General features: G+C 42.4%; 2 protein-coding genes across 2 annotated transcripts; both read right to left on the reverse strand.

Moving 5' to 3' along the window:
* Positions 1 to 70: 70 nt before the first annotated feature.
* LOC115104132 (ras-related protein Rab-11A-like) lies at positions 71 to 10,351 on the reverse strand. Its single transcript, XM_029625371.2, has 5 exons — positions 10,026 to 10,351; positions 7,348 to 7,543; positions 6,670 to 6,863; positions 5,671 to 5,751; positions 71 to 1,873 (listed from the first exon to the last, which is right to left on the reverse strand). The coding sequence occupies exons 1-5, from the start codon at positions 10,063 to 10,065 to the stop codon at positions 1,734 to 1,736; spliced, it is 651 nt and encodes a 216-aa protein (XP_029481231.1). The 5' UTR covers positions 10,066 to 10,351; the 3' UTR covers positions 71 to 1,733.
* Positions 10,352 to 11,681: 1,330 nt separating this feature from the next.
* LOC115104140 (ras-related protein Rab-25-like) lies at positions 11,682 to 17,743 on the reverse strand. The gene is made up of 5 exons (XM_029625381.2): positions 17,463 to 17,743; positions 14,010 to 14,205; positions 13,096 to 13,289; positions 12,610 to 12,690; positions 11,682 to 12,330 (listed from the first exon to the last, which is right to left on the reverse strand). Exons 1-5 carry the CDS (start codon positions 17,497 to 17,499, stop codon positions 12,203 to 12,205), a joined length of 636 nt encoding a protein of 211 aa, XP_029481241.1. The 5' UTR covers positions 17,500 to 17,743; the 3' UTR covers positions 11,682 to 12,202.
* Between the last annotated feature and the right edge of the window lie 263 nt (positions 17,744 to 18,006).

Genomic DNA, 18,006 nt, shown 5'->3' on the forward strand with positions numbered 1-18,006 from the left:
TGAATTAGCACACAGTAACTCCTAAGTATGTAATTTTCATTGAAAAGTAGGCACAAATAAGAAGCAAGACTTAAGAAATTACATTTATTTATACACGTGCAATCTAAAATGTACACATGAGAATTAACATTTTAAAAACCTAACCTTTACATCCCAATTTACTATTGGGAATGCCACAAGGGGAAAAAAACTCAGCAGGATAAAGACTGTTTACACTGTTGACCTTCGGCTGTGGTAATGGCACCCTCAAACTTTCCCCACACCTCCCCTCTAGCAGATCTATAAGGGCTAGTATCCTCCCTAGTGCTTACTCTTACCAACAGAACTACACACACCCAGAAAAAAGAGAAAATATAACCATACAAAGAGACCTGGGAAACTCTTAAGGGATATCCCAGAAGGCATGATATGGTTCCAGTTACATACAGTGGATAAGGGGGGGGGGGGGGGGGGGGCAGTGGAGGAGTTCATTTACAGTAAAACAAGCCATCTTGTGTACATCAGAGACGCAGCAGGGCTGAGTGCCCTTACTACCCATCTCTTGCAACATGAGCTGTCCATCCATCTAGGACAGCAGGCCGCAGGGAGGGCTCCACTCAGACCATGGTATATGACCACCACTCCAACCAATATCCCCTCATCACCCTCACATATCTCCACAGTCACGGAGAAAGCGACAGCAATTCAGTTAAACCGGAAAAGGATGGTTCACGGTGATAAAAGGATAACACCCAAAAGAGCAAGACTCTTTTTTGCTAACAAAGAATAGGCCTATGTGAGAAATATTGCTGTGCAAAGTACTTTGTAATGAGTTTCAACAGGGAGGAAAATGTTGATCACAAAAAAATCTGAAGAGCAAACTTTATTTTGTGTAAAGACTAAAAGGGAAGTCGAAGAGCACTGATAAAATGGACATGAAAAGTTCACCACGGACCTCCATTTTGTGCAGTTTAGATTGGCCTGACATTCGACCAGGAACATTTGGGATAAGATGGCTTAACTCCTCGGTTCCCCATTAGCAAAGAGTAGTTACATTTAATAACTATATCATAAAAGGATTTGATTACCAGTGAAATCAAGAACAAAAAGAGAGGACACCCGTCATATATAGTAAGCAGCTTCAGATCAAACCCACCCAGTGTTGCATGTTAGCACCAACCCTTTGGTCAAACAAGACCTCAATATAGTGTGAAATAAATATCATTGGGACAAACTCAAATATGTTTGGGAGGAGCTGCCTGACAATGGAGAGGTGGGGGTTACATTTCAGTGAAATCAGGTCTGCACTGCCAAATCTTATTGCCCCTTCTCTGTGCTGGGGAATTGGGTGTGTTCACAGGCTTATTAAATTGAGCTGACAATGGTGGGTGGGGGGGGGGTCAGTTCACAATGAGTGAGACAAACTGTGGAAAGACATGGAGGACCATATCCAAACATGCTAAATTTCTCAATTCATGTAAATTAATTCATGTCATCTTTCATATTTAAAACCAATCAAGCCAAGGCATAACCATAAAGCTTATTGAATTAGATGGGGACAGACTTCTCAGAGGAAACAATGCATAGAGGCTATGGAAACACTTGGTTGCCCCCTTTGTCTCCCTGTCCTTCTGTCTCCCTGTGTATCTCTCCACTTGTTTCTGTCTGCCTGTATCCTTGTTTCTAGGTTTCTCCTCCTTGTCTTCCAGTCCTCCCTCCCAGTCTACTCGTCTGTCCCTGACGGTGGTGAGGCCTCAGTTGTTCTGGCAGCAGGCACTTGACTTGGCAGCGTTCTGCGTGGGCTGCACTGTGATCGGCACCACATTGGAGTTGGGTGAGAAGTCGGCGTCGCTGCGGCCCGTCATTTGCCTCTGGGACACAATGTTGTAGATGGCTGCAGGAGACGGACAGACAGACAGGTGAGGACACAACAGTTGCTGTTGGGTTGTTGGGTGATGAGAAAGGGAGAGTTTCGTCAAAGACTACAGTGGATACAAAACTGAGAACAAGATGGTCATGCAATTGGGACCTAACAGCATTTCACTTTCCAGGGTTTGTGTAAATAAATAACAAAAACATGAAATGGAGACAAGCTATCATAGAAACCAGCAGCACCCCATGGCTCCTGGGGATTGAACTTCTGCACCTTCCCTAGATTTACTCGAGTCTGGCACGCAAAACTAACTTCAGACTGACTCATACATGCTACTGACTGGCTGGCGAATCCCCAAGTCAGTTCCCTGCCTCTAAATCAGCAAGATATTGAAAATGAGCAGACAAGACGACCCCAACTAACCCTCGACCTGGTATTTCAACCACTAGCTACAGTTAACATGCTTCCCAGGTCAGGGAGTCTAGTTCAATTCCTGTGCTTGAGCACTGCTATGCACTCTGTTGTTCCCTCTTAAATGAGCTAATTAGAACTTTCTATGAATAACACATTTGTTTAAGAGTAGAATTACTAAGTGTTCAACTTCAGGCAGCGGGAATTGTATGTGGAGGAGGAAAGCAGAACACATAGCAGGGAGCATGCTGACAGCCCTATATCAATTGATTTGAAGGCCTCACTCAGTGAGGCTTGTTCCTCAGACATTCTTGGGTTTGAGTCGGCCGTTGCCCATTTTTTATTTTATAGCGGCCATGCATTAACAAGGGCCTTTCTAAGGTGTGGCTAATACGTCAATGCCTCTCAGTAAGTTGCTCTTGTAGAGGTACTTAATGTGAGTTGTGCTGGGTATGAGGGACTAAATTGTGTCTTTGTAAAACGATGAGACTTCTGGAAAGAAGCGCTAAACTACTTCTATACTAAAGTCGAGGCAAATTACACTGAAACATGCATGAGAGCACCAGCTGTTCCGGACAACTGTGTGATCACGCTCTCCGCAGCCAATGTGAGTAAGGCCTTAAAACAGATCAACATTCACAAGGTCGCAGGGCCAGACGGATTACCAGGACATGTACTGCGAGCATGGCAAGTGGCAAGTGTCTTCACTGACATTTTCAACCTCTCCCTGTCTGTAATATCAACATGTTTTAAGCAGACCACCATAGTGTTCTTGGGCACAGGGACTAAGGTAACCTTCCTAAATGACTACCAACTCGTAGCCTTCACATCTGTAGCCATGAAGTGTTTTGAAAGGCTGGTCATGACTCACAACACCATTATCCCAGAAACCCTAGACACAGTTCAATTTTCATACCGCCTTAACAGTTCCACAGATGATGCAATCTCTATTGTACTCCACACTGCCCTTTCCAACCTGGACAAAAGGAACACCTATGTGAGAATGCTATTCATTGACTACAGCTCAGCGTTCAACACCATAGTGCCCTCAAAGCTCATCAAAGGACCCTGGGACGAAACACCTCCCTCTGCAACTGGATCCTGAACTTCCTGACAGCCCCCAGGTGGTAAGGATAGGTAACAAGACATGCGCCACGCTGATCCTCAACATAGGGGCCCCTCAGGGATGTGTGCTCAGTCCCCTCCTGTATGCCCTGTTCACTCATGACTGCACGGCCAGGCACGACTCCAGCACCATCATTAAGTTTTTAATGACAACAGTGGTAGGCCTGAACAACGACAAGACAGCCTATAGGGAGGTCAGAGACCTAACCATGTGGTGCCAGGACAACAACCTCTCCCTCAACATGATCAAGACAAAGGAGAGGATTGTGGACTACAGGAAAAAGCGGACCGAGCACGCCCCCATTCTCATCGATTGGGCTGTAGTGGAGCAGGTTGAGAGCTTCAAATTCCTTGGTGTCCACATCAACAAACTAACATGGTCCAAGCACATCAAGACAGTTGTGAAGAGGGCCCGACAAAACCTATTCCCCCCTCAGGAGACAGAAGATTTGTCATGGGTCCTCAGATCCTCAAAATGTTATACAGCTGCACCATTGAGGGCACTGGTTGCATCACTGCCTGGCATGGCAACTGCTCGGCATCCCACCGTAAGGCACTACAGAGGGTAGTGCGTACGGCCCAGTACATCACTGGGGCCAAGCTTCCTGCCATCCAGGACCTCTATACCCGATGGTGTCAGAGGAAGTCCCTAAAAATGGTCAAAGACTCCAGCCACCCTAGTCATAGACTGTTCTCTCTGCTACCGCACGGCAAGCAGTACCAGATCGCCAAGTCTAGGTCCAAGAGGCTTCTAAACAGCTTCTATCCCCAAGCCATAAGACTCCTGAACATCCAATCAAATGGATACCCAGACTATTTGCATTGACCCCCCCTCCTACACCACTGCTACTCTCTATTATTATTATTATCTATGCATAGTCACTTTAATAACTCTACCTACATATTACCTCGACTAACCAGTGCCCCCACACATCAACTCTGTACCGGTAGCTCCTGTATATAGTCTCGCTATTGTTATTTTACTGCTGCTCTTTAACTACTTGTTACTTTTATTTAACTGCATTGTTGGTTAGGGGCTTGTAAGTAAGCATTTCACTGTAAGGTCTACACTGGTTGTATTCGGCGCATGTAACTAATAAACTTTGATAGCTCACACTTGTATTTCAATGTACATTTTGCAACCTGGCCAAAAAAAATGCTTTAGTAATTTCCTGGCAAACAGCAGATCTGATTGAGTCTCACACAAAGTGTCATTGTCTGAGTGTGCCAATTACAGATGCTTTTGACCTTAAAAAATGTCAGGTACTGTTCAATTTACTGCAGAGTAATCTTACAGTAGAGGCCTCGTAATAACCTGAATTTTGCTGCCATCTATTGGCGGAAGATGAGCCACCACTGAACACATGGACTACAAAGCTCTGAGTACAAATCATTTTTTAAATATATATATATATATAAATAAACTAAAGAAACGTTTGGTATGGCCATTAATAAGATGTGTGAAGAGGAGACCTTTACTTGAACTAGCAACTCCTTTTAAGCGTTTTAAGTTAGAGTAGGCCAGCTCTTTCACAAGATGGCATGATTCTGTGTGCACTACAGGGTGAACACAAGTTGCTTTGGGGCAATTCCACTTCAAAAATGTTTACCAAACAAAAACCATGGATTTTTTTATGCATAGAACACTATGCATAAAGACTCATTTTAACTATTTCCACAGAAAATATGACAAACATATTTACAGGAAGGACTGCAGATACAAAGTTTGGTAATAATAAAAACTGAGATTTTACTGTAATTCTGCAGTTTCCAATAAATGTTATTTTATAATTTACTGTATAAATTGTTAAATGTAGTTACTGTGCATAGAATTGTTTGGTTTGTTAAACTTTTAAAAATCAATGGTGTTTGTTTAGCATACATTTAAAAGTAAAAATTGGAGTCGGGGCAATTCCATCGTTACCGAATTACACTGTTAAAAACCACAAGCAGTCCCAGTGTATATGGTAGGCAGCGTAGCATGGTATATTTAAGCAATAAGGCCCGAGCGGGTGTGGTATCTGGCCAATATATCACGGCTAAGGGCTGTTCTTAAGCACGACACAATGCAGAGTGCCTGGACACAGCCCTTAGCCGTGGCATACTGGCCAGATACCACAAACCCCTGAGGTGCCTTATTGCTATTATAAACTGGTTACCAATGTAATTAGAGCAGTAAAAATAAATGTTTTGTCATACCCATGGTATAAGGTCTGATATACCACGGCTGTCAGCCAATCTGCAGTCAGGGCTAAATCACCCAGTTCATAATGTACACTAACCTGTGAGAATAGTCTGGAAAGCCAGCTCCACATTAGAGGAGTCTAACGCCGAGGTCTCCAGGAAAGACAGTCCATGCTTCTCTGTGAAAGTGGAGAGAGAAAAAAAAAAAACTCACAGGTCATATTCATTGTCCGTACTAGTAGGCACTTCATAAAACAGCCACCCAGTCATCATACATCAGCAATGAGGCTATTTGCAACAACCACCACAGTGTAGACTAACTGATAGAGCAAATATAAAAATGGCATGTCATCGGTGACCCTTTGTAGTCATGCTGCATGAGCCAACACTAGTAACAAATCAATAGCAGAAATTGAACAAGAGCCTGTGGTTTCACATGGCATGCTTGTTTACTCTACACAATGACGTCTTCTAGAACAATATATATATATCTCAGACACTCTTATCTAGAGCAATTTACAAAGTGTATTCCATGCAGGAAATAAGACTCAAGGTCATAAGTAAACACTTGAAACATTATGCAGAGCTACAAAGGAGAAGTATGATAAGCTGGAAATGTCACATTGGAGTGAAGCTAAAAATCACAGTGGAGTCAACTTGACTGGCTTTTTTCTATTGCTGGGGATGTGAATTCAGAAGCATGGGCTGTTAACCACTGACAGAGGCAGCCTGATGGGAGCTCTGTTGTCTCCACATCAAAGAGCAGTCCCTAAGCGGGAAGTAGACAGTGGAAGGCATTCCCTTGTCCACTGCGAGGCTCAGGTGCATCACTTTCCGCAGATTATTTTTGAAATGTGTTTAAAATGCCCTCATTCCAATTTTGAAAGCGAGATTATGGCCATATTTATCAAAACATTGGTATTGTGTTCAGATTGCCGTATCGCTTTGTCTACTGCTATCGCGAATGAAAAAGCTAAAAATATCGAGGGAGAAACAACTCTCCTGTACTGTCCCCTTGGCTTGTAATGCTTTGGAAGAATCAGCACAAACAGATTAACAAGATGGCTATAAAAAAAAACTAGTTGATGTGAGGATACCTGCCAAGGCCTTGGCCTCATCCGTGGGCACAGCCCTGAGGTGGCGCAGGTCACTCTTGTTTCCCACCAGCATGATGACAATGTTGCTGTCAGCGTGGTCCTGCAGCTCCTTCAGCCAGCGTTCAGCGTTTTCATACGTCAGGTGCTTGGCGATGTCGTACACCAGCAGAGCCCCCACTGCCCCACGGTAGTACCTACACAGAGGACAGGAGGAGGGAAAAAAGTTTTACTGGGAGCAGTGGTGAACAGAACAGCTGAGCATTGGCTGAGTCAATGGAGTGGTAGATTTAGTTTGTCGTTCCCGACATGAAATGCTATTGCATACATCATAAGCAAAGGACTCAGTTGTCAACAAGATGAGAACATTTGAAAATTAGCATAAGTAGGCTGGAATGTTCTGTACGCACAAATATCCTCAATGGCTGGGTTTACACAGGAAGCCCACGTCTGATATTTTTTCCATTGATTGGTCATTTGACCAATCCCATCAGCCCTTTACACATCAGATCTTTCAGAGCTCATTTGTGAAAGGGATCTGAGGGTATTGGTCAAATGACCAATTAGTTAAATAAAGATCAGAATTGGGCTGCTTGTCTAAACACTGCAAATATGTCAAAAGGTACCTGACAGACACAAAACAAACAAATCTCTATGCGTGTGAGATGTGTTAATACTCACGCTGAGGTGATGGCTCTGTAGCGCTCCTGTCCTGCCGTGTCCCAGATCTGAGCCTTGACAGTCTTGCCTTCCACGTGGATGCTGCGCGTGGCAAACTCCACCCCAATGGTGCTCTTGCTCTCCAGGTTGAACTCGTTGCGGGTGAAGCGGGACAGCAGGTTACTCTTCCCCACTCCAGAGTCCCCAATCAGCACCACTGGAGCACACAGAGAGGATCGAAGGCATGAGTCAGACAGACACCAGCAGAATAACAATACATTACGCTACCCACTGTACAGGGGTCTACAAACAACGTATTTTCAACGATGTAGGAACAGGGACACTCAGGGGTAAAACAGGCCTGACAAAAAAATAGTGGTAGAAGATACGACAGCTCCTGATTGGGTCGCACCATGTGTCTGCTGTTCTGTTAGTGATTAACAGTCTACTGAGAGGGCCTGACTATACTTGACTGTAGTTCAATAAACAATATGTGTTTTTGCTATAGACAAAGCCCCATGACGTGAAGTTTTGACCTTTGCGAGGTAGCACCTAGTATTGTATTGTACACCTAGCTAAGTATTGTCATGAATGACCGAAGTTTGATTTAATTGACCAAGAAGATTATGTAGTTCAGCCTATTCACTTAGCACCACCACTGAACCCTGCCCTTATGGAGCAATTAAACATTTGGCACCTGTTCCCGTTGACACCCATTCATTTCCAAACACAAGGCGGGGTGTTGGGAAAGAGAATTTTACAATGACTGAAATCCAGGTGAGTCAGGAGGAAAACCGCTAACTCAAACTCACCACCCTGTTATTAGGAAATAGGAACTGCTTGTGTGTTGATGAGGCCTTATTGACAAATAGCCTACATTCTGTGGGAGTAGGACATCATACAAGCTAAGCATGGAACCTCATCACATGAAAATGCTACAGTGGCGCAACAGACAGTTAGAAACCTGCCTACCAATTGACGATTGTGCCGACTGACTCAAGCTAGGAAATCCTAACAAAAGGTCACTTGTTCCACAGGAAATCCATTGGCAACTCTTCACATCAGCTAGTAACATGAGAACTGGGACTATGTAGTTCCAAGAACATCCTTGTCATTTACAAGAAGGACTCTGAACTACAATTCCATTAGACTAGCCTATCTGGTAACAGTGATAATAGTGGCAGAGGAACTAACAGCAGCATTATGCAACTTTCAGTGTACCTGTCACCAGAAACATATCACCACCAATTTAGGCTAAGGTATTGTGTAGGCTGCATTCGAGAGTTCTAAAGATACAACCATTCTACAATAATTGTTATATTCTTGAACGCCATCACTACATAGCATAGACCTAAACAGTGTAGTCTAGCTTCCTTAAAAATCCTAATTCTATTTCCCAAACCAGTATAAGGAAGTTATTTTAAGAAGGCCTATCTTATCTGGAAGTAAAATCAACAAGAGAGCATATGTTATTTGTAAAGAGAGCACTCAGTAGGAGTCCTTTAAACAAGAAAGCTGGTCAACTTGCTGTGCAACACTTACAAGCGCCTAGTCGGGAGTAGTGATTCAACCACTCACCTGACTGACTCATGCCTAAACACTGAGGGTGCAGTAAAGAAAGCAATTAAAAGCAGGAAACTGGAGGGGGAGGAACCTACTGGTTATGTGGCCTTCTGACAGTCCTCACTTTAGGCTCTATGGGGTAGTGCGTTCTAGCTGTGTAATCTAATCTATCTTCACTACGGTCAGAGGCCTTCTGTATAGGGGACAGACAGACAGACAAACACACACTCACTTGATTCATGCAGGTCTTTCCAGTTTGACTACACATGCTTGTTTGCGGTTCTACATTTGAACAAAGGACCCTGTGCACTTTATTTCCCTTGGTCCAGGACAAAACAACTCACAAGGGAAGTAGTTAGTGTAAGTAAGTACAGGTGAGCAGTAAGAATCCACTATTATTGTAACATACCAACTGTTGTTGTATTCTTAAATGTAGGCCTACACATTCTCATATGTAGGCCTAACAATAGGCTACAGTGCATGCGCACAGAAAAGTCTGGGAAAGGTACGACTAAACAACATAGAACATAAGGTTCAACAAGTCATGTTGAGTAGGGCCCAATAAGCTTTCACTCTGTGCCATCTGTTAGATGAATTAGGCCAAGGTCATCTTCATTCATATGTGAACAGATCGTGGAGATGACTGCCTTCTCTAAACCTAGAGTGACCCACCACTAAACCAGGTCAATGGAATCCCTACAAACAGAATGGTGCTTAAAGGCTAAACCATGTGGACACTGGTCACCTTAGGGCAATCCGTTTGAGTAAATGTAGTATTTTGAGGTGTCATCCTGCCATTGTCAGTGGGCTATATGACTCCTGTTGACCAATACTTCCTCTCCTGATGATTGCGTCATAGGCCCACCACAAGATGACTAAACAACAGATGCCACTTAATGGATAGATACTTGGTGCTTATTAACTGAGTGTTTAGTGCTGTTGCAATCAATTAGCCTACTACACAGGTGTAGCCATATTTCTACTGAAAACAGTCCGAATAATTTTGACAGGGCGGAAGCGGGGACAAATGAAATGTATTACATTGAAAGCGGTGTGGCGCTGAACCAACTGTAGGTCGAAATTACTACACTCAAAAAAATGGCAATGTCATAGTAAAGGATCGTAAAAACACTCACCTTTGAAAAGATAGTCATATTCGTCTTCTCTATTCGTCATTTCTTCAACGTTTCTACCTAAGGAAATGTTCAAACCCTCCCGTGGTCGTTTCTCTGTTCAATTCGACAAAACTTCTTGACCATTTATCTCGCGACCGACCGCTTCCTTAGAACGAACAACCGAGTCAAAATGGTACATTCGCACTATATGAACACCTGTAATATATTATTCGATTATACGTATCCTATTTGACTGTGAAAATTTTAAAGACAACAAACTATCTTTCACAAACTTTCGACTCCTCTTCCCGATCACTTGTAATGTGCCATTTCCGAGCGACGTAACGTCGAGTCTCTAGCCCCGCCCTTTACCCAGTTTCGACTGGCCAATCGAAGACTGATACCTGTCACTGACTTTCCTGTGATTGGTCTACATTGTTGCCATTCATGATTTGCCTCCACTGATCCTACTCATCGCTTCTTGGGTGACGTCTTCAGTCTCAAGCCTTCCCAGGTATGCTGATGCCGCGTTCAAAACACCTGGGAGCTTGGATCTCGGGAATCTCCGACTTTGGACTTCAGTGCGTTCAAGACAACTGGGACAGCTCGGACACCCATGTATACCCCACAAGACATGCCACCAGAGGTCTCTTCACAGTCCCCAAGTCCAAAACAAACTATGGGAGGCGCACAGCACTAAGTAGAGCCATCACTACATGGAACTCTATTCCACATCAAGTACTCATGCCAGCAGTAAAGTTAGATTTAAAAAACAGCTAAAAATACATCTTATGGAACAGCATGTGAAGCAACACATACATAGACACATGCATACAAACACACGATAACATACAAACCCTACACACATGTACACATGGATTTTGTGTTATATATATGTGGTAGTAGAGGCCTGACGGAACACACTTAATATGTTATGAATGTATTGTAATGTTTTTAAAATGTATAACTATCTTAATTTTGCTGGACCCCAGCAGCAGCTAATGTGGATCCATACTAAATGCAACTACAAAACTCGGAAAAAACGAGTTCCGTCCAACTCGGAATTCCAGGTCGGGAACTCGGGCCTCTTTTTACAGCTCCGACTTTCGACCTGAAGATCACTGACGTCAGGATTTGAACACGTTTTTTTTCTTCCGGGTTCCCAGTTGTCTTGAAAGCACCATGAGCCTCAGGTTTAAGTGATCATTTGCATGGTATCATAAGGACGTCACAGCACTGCAGCACGTGAACTGTAGGCTACGCTTATGCAACTAAATATATGCAACTAATATATACTTCTTTGTCAATCTGAATGTAGGCCTATCAGCCTATTTATTGTATTTTTTTGCACCTTGGGTCTGAAAAAAGCACTATAAATTAAATGTATTATTATAGGTTTAACCAAGGGCTACTTATGAGATCAATATGGTCAATGTCTGATCATTAATGGGATAACTTCATTAGATTCAAAAGTGATCCTCACAGATGGAAAATGTAGGCTATTCCATCATATTCTCATCGATCAGTTGCTGTTTGTGTATTATACTTATTGGCATATGCATTTTTAGAGGTATTATAATGTAATGTGTGTATGATGGATTGGCTATTATTGTGAAGGAAATCAAATGTAAAAAGTTATAAGTAAAAAGGCACGCAATAATGCACCTGGCACTTGAGTGCAAAAAAATATTCCTTTATTGTTGTAAAATCACCTCACAATAAGAATAAGCCGTTTTGGAACAATTTAAGCATAAAATAAAACAATTACATGTTACTGTACATTAAGTAAACAGAGCACAAACAACAGTGACAGCAAATTTAATTAATCAAGTTTTGTGTAAAATTATTAACATGGTTTTGGCACCTGTTGTCCAACCTCATAGTCACTAAAAATACAAATATTATGTACATCAGTTGACCACCTTTAAAAAACATTTTTTTAAATGTATCCTTCCAAACAAAGTTGAATCTTAAAAGTTAACACAATCTTTGTTTGAGACATTTTTTATATTCAAATGATTTCTGGATTCTTTGGGGAAATGTACCATGGACCTCCAGCCATGTACTTACATCATCTTTAGGAGTGGAAAACTCATTCTGTCTGCCACCATGTAACTGTGTCACATCAGAGGTCTTGCTCAGCATCATTCTTTTGAAGAATGATGCCCCCCCCCCTCCACACTGGGTGGTTTGTCCCATCAGAGGTTCCTACAGCAGGGCTTCTTCTCTTCAGGGTCGCCTGCAGCTCTGGGGACGGGGCTGGCCAGAGACACGGCACTAATGGACCCCCGGGTCACCTCTTTACTGCTCACCTTCCTGTGGATCTCTGATGGAAGAGGCACAGGGATACAGTATGAAATCTGGTGCAACAAACAGTGACAAAAAACGTTGACCACAAACTGCCAGTGACACAACTGCTTACACAAAACAATAAACGTCGCACAAACATTTTGTTCTGCATTGCCAACTTTCCACTCAGTTTTCCGGATGAATTACTGAGCATTGATTGCGCTACTATTACACCAAAAAAACAAGGTTAGCTAGAGAGCTAAAAACAAACAAATCGATAATAGGGTTGGTACTGTAAATATATAAAGTAAATTACCTCCAAGGACATTTTGGAATGCTGTCTCAACATTTGTGGACTCCAAGGCTGATGTCTCTAAGAACAATAGGCCATTCTTTTCTGCAAAGAGCAAGAGAGGTAGTGTTAGAGTATTTTGTCATAATTTAGGTTTGTCAAATTTGGGGTGAACCAGTGACTTAAGCCCAGTGCTTGACATGGACTAAAATAGACTCTGGTACTCATTTTGGGTGCCGGTACTGTTTATATTTACAGTAGGTGCAGGAGCTCAACAATACCTTGGAGCTAATATTCTATTTGAGGAACAGGAGCTCAAGCAGTAGAACATTTGAGGTGCCGGTACTCAGCTCCCAAGTCAAGCACTGCTCAAGCCTTGGACCAATAGGTTTTGACCAATAAAGTCTATTGACCGATTGGCTGTTGTGAATATTAGTATATTAGCAATGCAAAACAACCATTCACTATATAAGGGAACAACATTTTGAAGTTATATGCTGGCAGCTGTACCTGCAAAGTCCTTCGCCTCCTCAGTGGGCACTGATCGCTCTGACCCCAGATCAGTTTTGTTGCCCACCAGCATGACTACGATGTGAGGGTCTGCATGATCATAGAGCTCCTTAAGCCAGCGCTCCACACTCTCATAGGTCAGATGCTTGGTGATGTCATAGACCAGTAGCGCTCCGACAGCTCCTCTATAATAACTAGGTAGAAAATATGAAAGCAAAAGAGGTGATGAGATAAGTCAACACCTTACCAATAAGTAAATTATGTTTTTAGTCATATTGATACAGTATGTGACGGGTGATGCCTCTGAGTATCCATATCTCATTTTTCTCTTGAAATGCCATGTAGGCCTCCATAGTATGATACATGATTGAACCGACAAAAGATTTATAATATTCTAATAGACTTGTTTTTGATTACAGAAAGGCATTTCTAGGGAAGCAAATGTACATGAGGGAATTATTCAGTAAAGTAATTACTAAACTCTGGACAGAGAAGAACTAATCCTGCGAAGGTATAGCATATCCTCAGATTTGTCTTGTCATTAAATTGAATGGACACAGTTTTATTGTTTTGAAACGTGTTTCCATGCCATTAACCCTTCCAGAGTCTTTACAAAATAACAAGTCAGGAATTTCTTAAATCAGAGAAGAAACATGTTTGAGTCTGGATGTTTATTGAGTATGTCCAGCCAAATGGATATTTAGATCAAAATGCACAAGTAGTAAATGACTGGAACAGTGAACCTGCTGTTTGTTTCTCCAGGCTATCTGGGAAAAATGTGAAACCAGTGCCTGTCCACGTGGAGTGTTTGGGCCTATAATACCACCCAAGATGCCCACACAATAGTGAGAAATGGTCCCTTTGTGTGTGTGTGTATGTGTACGTGGGTCCACAGTTTCACCCAGATTACTCACGCGGAGGTGATGGCCCTGTACCGCTCCAGCCCAGCCGTGTCCCAGATTTGAGCCTTGATGATGAGACTTTTCAGTTGAATTGTGCGTGTGCTGAACTCCACCCCGATGGTGGTGCGGCTGTCGTGGTTGAACTCGTTCTTGGTGAAGCGGGAGAGCAGGTTACTCTTGCCAACGCCGGACTCACCTATCAGAACCACTGGAGAAGAAAGAAGGGGGAGAGGAGGGCATGAGTTCTAGTGCACCAGAAAGATGTTTTAATATGTGCTTTACATCCCCAGTGAGTCCCCATTATGTGAATGAATGGTATGTCTATCATCTAGAAAGGGGACTAGGCGTGTGTCCTCCTACACATAGAACACTTTATTTTGCCATAGTGCAGATGCACAACAGTATCAGGCGTAGAACCTCAAGGTGCCATTTCAGGGCACAACACATATGGAATTACAATAATGAGAGTAAGTAATGGTTTTTACACACAAAACAACGATTCTTCAATGTATCTTTTTTTTACTGTTATAATCTCACTCATGTCATCCCATTGATTAATACCAACTCATAACGACAATAAGGCTGCTCCCTGAACTTCATGCACATAGTGTAACTCTTAGGTGAGGCCTAGGTGTGTCCTCAAACAGCCCACTCAATTTCACTAACCCTACCCTAAATCCTCAGTCTTAGTCTGCTGCTCATTATTCCCATTATATCATTAGGACTCTCTTCACAATGGTGTTCTATGACAGAAACAGCACCACACCTGTGCAAATGGTTAATTGGCTAATTATGTTAAGTGAGGAATGTAGAACAAACCATCTGAGAAGTAGCATCAAAATCATGGCTCAGGTGTCTTTAAAAATAATTCTCATGCTTGTTCATGTTAATTATAATCCAGCAAATGGGAGCTAATATGTTATTATTACGCTGTGTAGGTTAAGAGATAAGAGGTATGTAGTATATACAGTGATGAGGGGTCAGTTGTTGAAGAGAACCAAAGGAGAACCAGAGAGGAAGGGATTTATTGCATTGCTCTTGGGGAATTTCCTGTAATGAAACAAGCCTTCAAAAGAGGAAACAACTAAAAAAATCTGGTGGTACAGTTTACGCTGATACTTCCCTATATCTATCTTGCTGTGAGCAATCAGTCTACTGAGTCCAAACAGAAGAGGTACAAGGAGCAATGAAGCCCCCTTGTATGTTTCAGTGACTCATGTCTTTGCTTATAGAGTGTGAGCAGCTGACTCAGAAAGCCAGCCTTGGCTTACTTGACAAACATATAGGAAAATATGACCACGTCACAATGACACCATGATTTCAACACAGCCGACTGAGCCAAACACCAATTCCTGCTTTACTCTCAACCATGAGAATGTGAGCTGAACCAAGATAGACATCCAAGTTCCATGACGCACCAGCAAGGAAGTTCTAAGAAATAAGTACCCAGGAAACCAAGAATGTGAAAAAGAGCAGTGTGCAGAAGGTTAAAAAAGGAGCAACATGTTTATTTAGTACAGTCACCTAATACATATTCTATTTATTGCCCTCCAAACCACAAGTGGGGATAAGATTTTGTACCTTTTATTTAACTAGGCAGGTCAGTTTAGAACAACATCTTATTTACAATGACGGCCTAGGAACAGTGGGTTAACTGCCTTGTTCAGGGGCAGAACGACAGATTCTTACCTTGTCAGCTCAGGGATTCAATCTAGCAACCTTTTGGTTACTGGCCCAACTCTAACCACTAGGCTACCTGCTGCCCCAAATATGCAAGTATATGCGAGTATTGATTATCTTCCCAGCATGCTGATTTATGCTACAGAGCTTTAAACAGGCAATACCTTATTTGTCAAAAGCAAAAATGTTGGAGTCATGCCTGTTCATGATCCCAGATTTACATTATAAAGCAACTATCCAGTTTCTGGTCTCCGAACCCAGGTTAGATTTAACCTGAGGTGTAAAGCAGCAGGAAAAGATGGTTATGATGTTCTACTTTGGTATGTTTTGGGTAATTGTTCACTCCATTGGCAGATCATTCTTCTGCTTTTAGTAGGTGAGATGAAAATGTGGCCATTTCCCCTCCCATACTCAGTAACCTCTTATGCAAACAATACCCCTGGTTTCCATGGCAAATAGGACAAGAGGCCTTGAAGCACTCTACTGGCCTGGTTTGACTTTATTCTGAGGAAAAGGGGGATTAAGTAAATTGCAGAAAACTCCCCCTCATGTAATAATAATTCAGTTTTACTTCAATTGATTTATGACTGAGCAGTTCCCTCAGCGTATTTACACACAAAAGATGCATTTACTTTTAGACAATCAAAGCAGGGAATCAGTTAGATTTTACTTCATGATGTCTGGATGGTTTCAAAAATAAAAAGTTATAGTAGAATTAGGCGTAGTCCTTCGTTCCAGAATGAATGGCAGAAACTTACATGTGGATCAGTGAAAACACACTAAATTTGTGATGCACAACATCACCTCCTCTACCATGCCTGCAGCGTATAGGCCTTAGTAGGTCATTTAATGTAACAGTACACATGTTTCTCTAGTGTGACTATAGACATAATGGAAAGAGTGATAGGCTCAAACATTCAGGAACGTGTGTTTTCCTGGAATGACATTGACAAGCTTGTGAAACTCACCACAATAACAGTTGGAGGTCGAGAATGTATACAGTTACAGAGAAATAGCATTCAAGTTCATAGAAATAGCAACATTCTTGAAGTAGCACTGTACTGACTTGTAAAATACCAACAGTAGCTTATTAATGAACCTCAAGGTTAGAGGCATTCTTAAAAGTACTGGATAAAACTCCTAGACCTGGGCCTTTATCCACAAACTGTCCCAGAGGGAGTGCTGATCTAGGATCTGTCCATACAGGGTTATTCATCATGACCTAACATGTTAAACAGATCCTAGATCAGCACTCCTACTCTGAGACGCCCTGCACTACAGGACTGGCGTAAACATAATTGCCAATATTTATTGAGTGCATGCACTAGGCAAGACAACTTGCTTCTGAAACAGGGTGTGTCCTAGACTTGTTCTGTAATTTCAACACAGGTGAGAGAGACCTGCATCCTATCTGTGTGGTAGATGTGTTACTAACAATCTACTGTGTGCTTTTGATACTGTGCTGGCACTTCACTTCTAGCCTTAGCATACACACACTAAGTGACAGAACCCAATGGTTGTCTGTACTGAACAACACTGCACTAGCTCTACTACAGAAAAAGTAGGTTTCAGAGTCACTCTGATGACATATACACTATATCATTATTGTGGCTCAGTTAGTAGAGCATGGATCTTGCAATGCCAGTGTTAGGAGTTTGATTCCCATAGAGGACCAGTAAGCAAAAAAAGTCTGACAATGCATGCATTCACTACTGAATAAGAGTGTCTGCCTCATTGTGTAAATGTAAGACATCAATCTGTTAAATGTGAAAGAACATGACTCACCCTTAAAGACAAAGTTGTAGGCCTCATCTGAACCCATGATGTACCCCTTCAGTGGTGCCACAATGTGAAGCCTTGTCTTCAAGTCGAGCTCTCAAAGTGTGAGGGGAGAAAGGAAAGATGACACTGGCCCAGAAGCCACTCACCCTAATCCTCAGATTTAAAAGAGCTGCACAAATACTTTGCAAGTCACCTGCCCCCCTCTATGTTTAATATAAACTTAGATTGTTTACAAGGAACTTGCTCCGCTCTGTCATCAGGTAGTTCTGCTGAGGAATGATGGGGGTTGGGGGAGTGGCTTGGTGTAAGTCTTTGGCAGGTTGAACAGGTAGGACAACAGCATGAGCAACTGTATGAAAACAATTGCTACATGCCACCTGGTGGACAAACCAAATGAGTGTCTTCAGGAAATTACTGTTTCCCTATCCCTTTTTCATGGTGAGAGACAGATCATTGCTTCCTCTGAGGTGTATTCACTATGAACCAAACGGAAGCAAACGAAACAGGGAGGGACCTACCTGCCAAATAGAACCTAATTGTTACAAAC

Source organism: Oncorhynchus nerka, linkage group LG3 (genome assembly GCF_034236695.1).
Source record: "Oncorhynchus nerka isolate Pitt River linkage group LG3, Oner_Uvic_2.0, whole genome shotgun sequence".
Lineage (NCBI taxonomy): Eukaryota > Metazoa > Chordata > Actinopteri > Salmoniformes > Salmonidae > Oncorhynchus > Oncorhynchus nerka.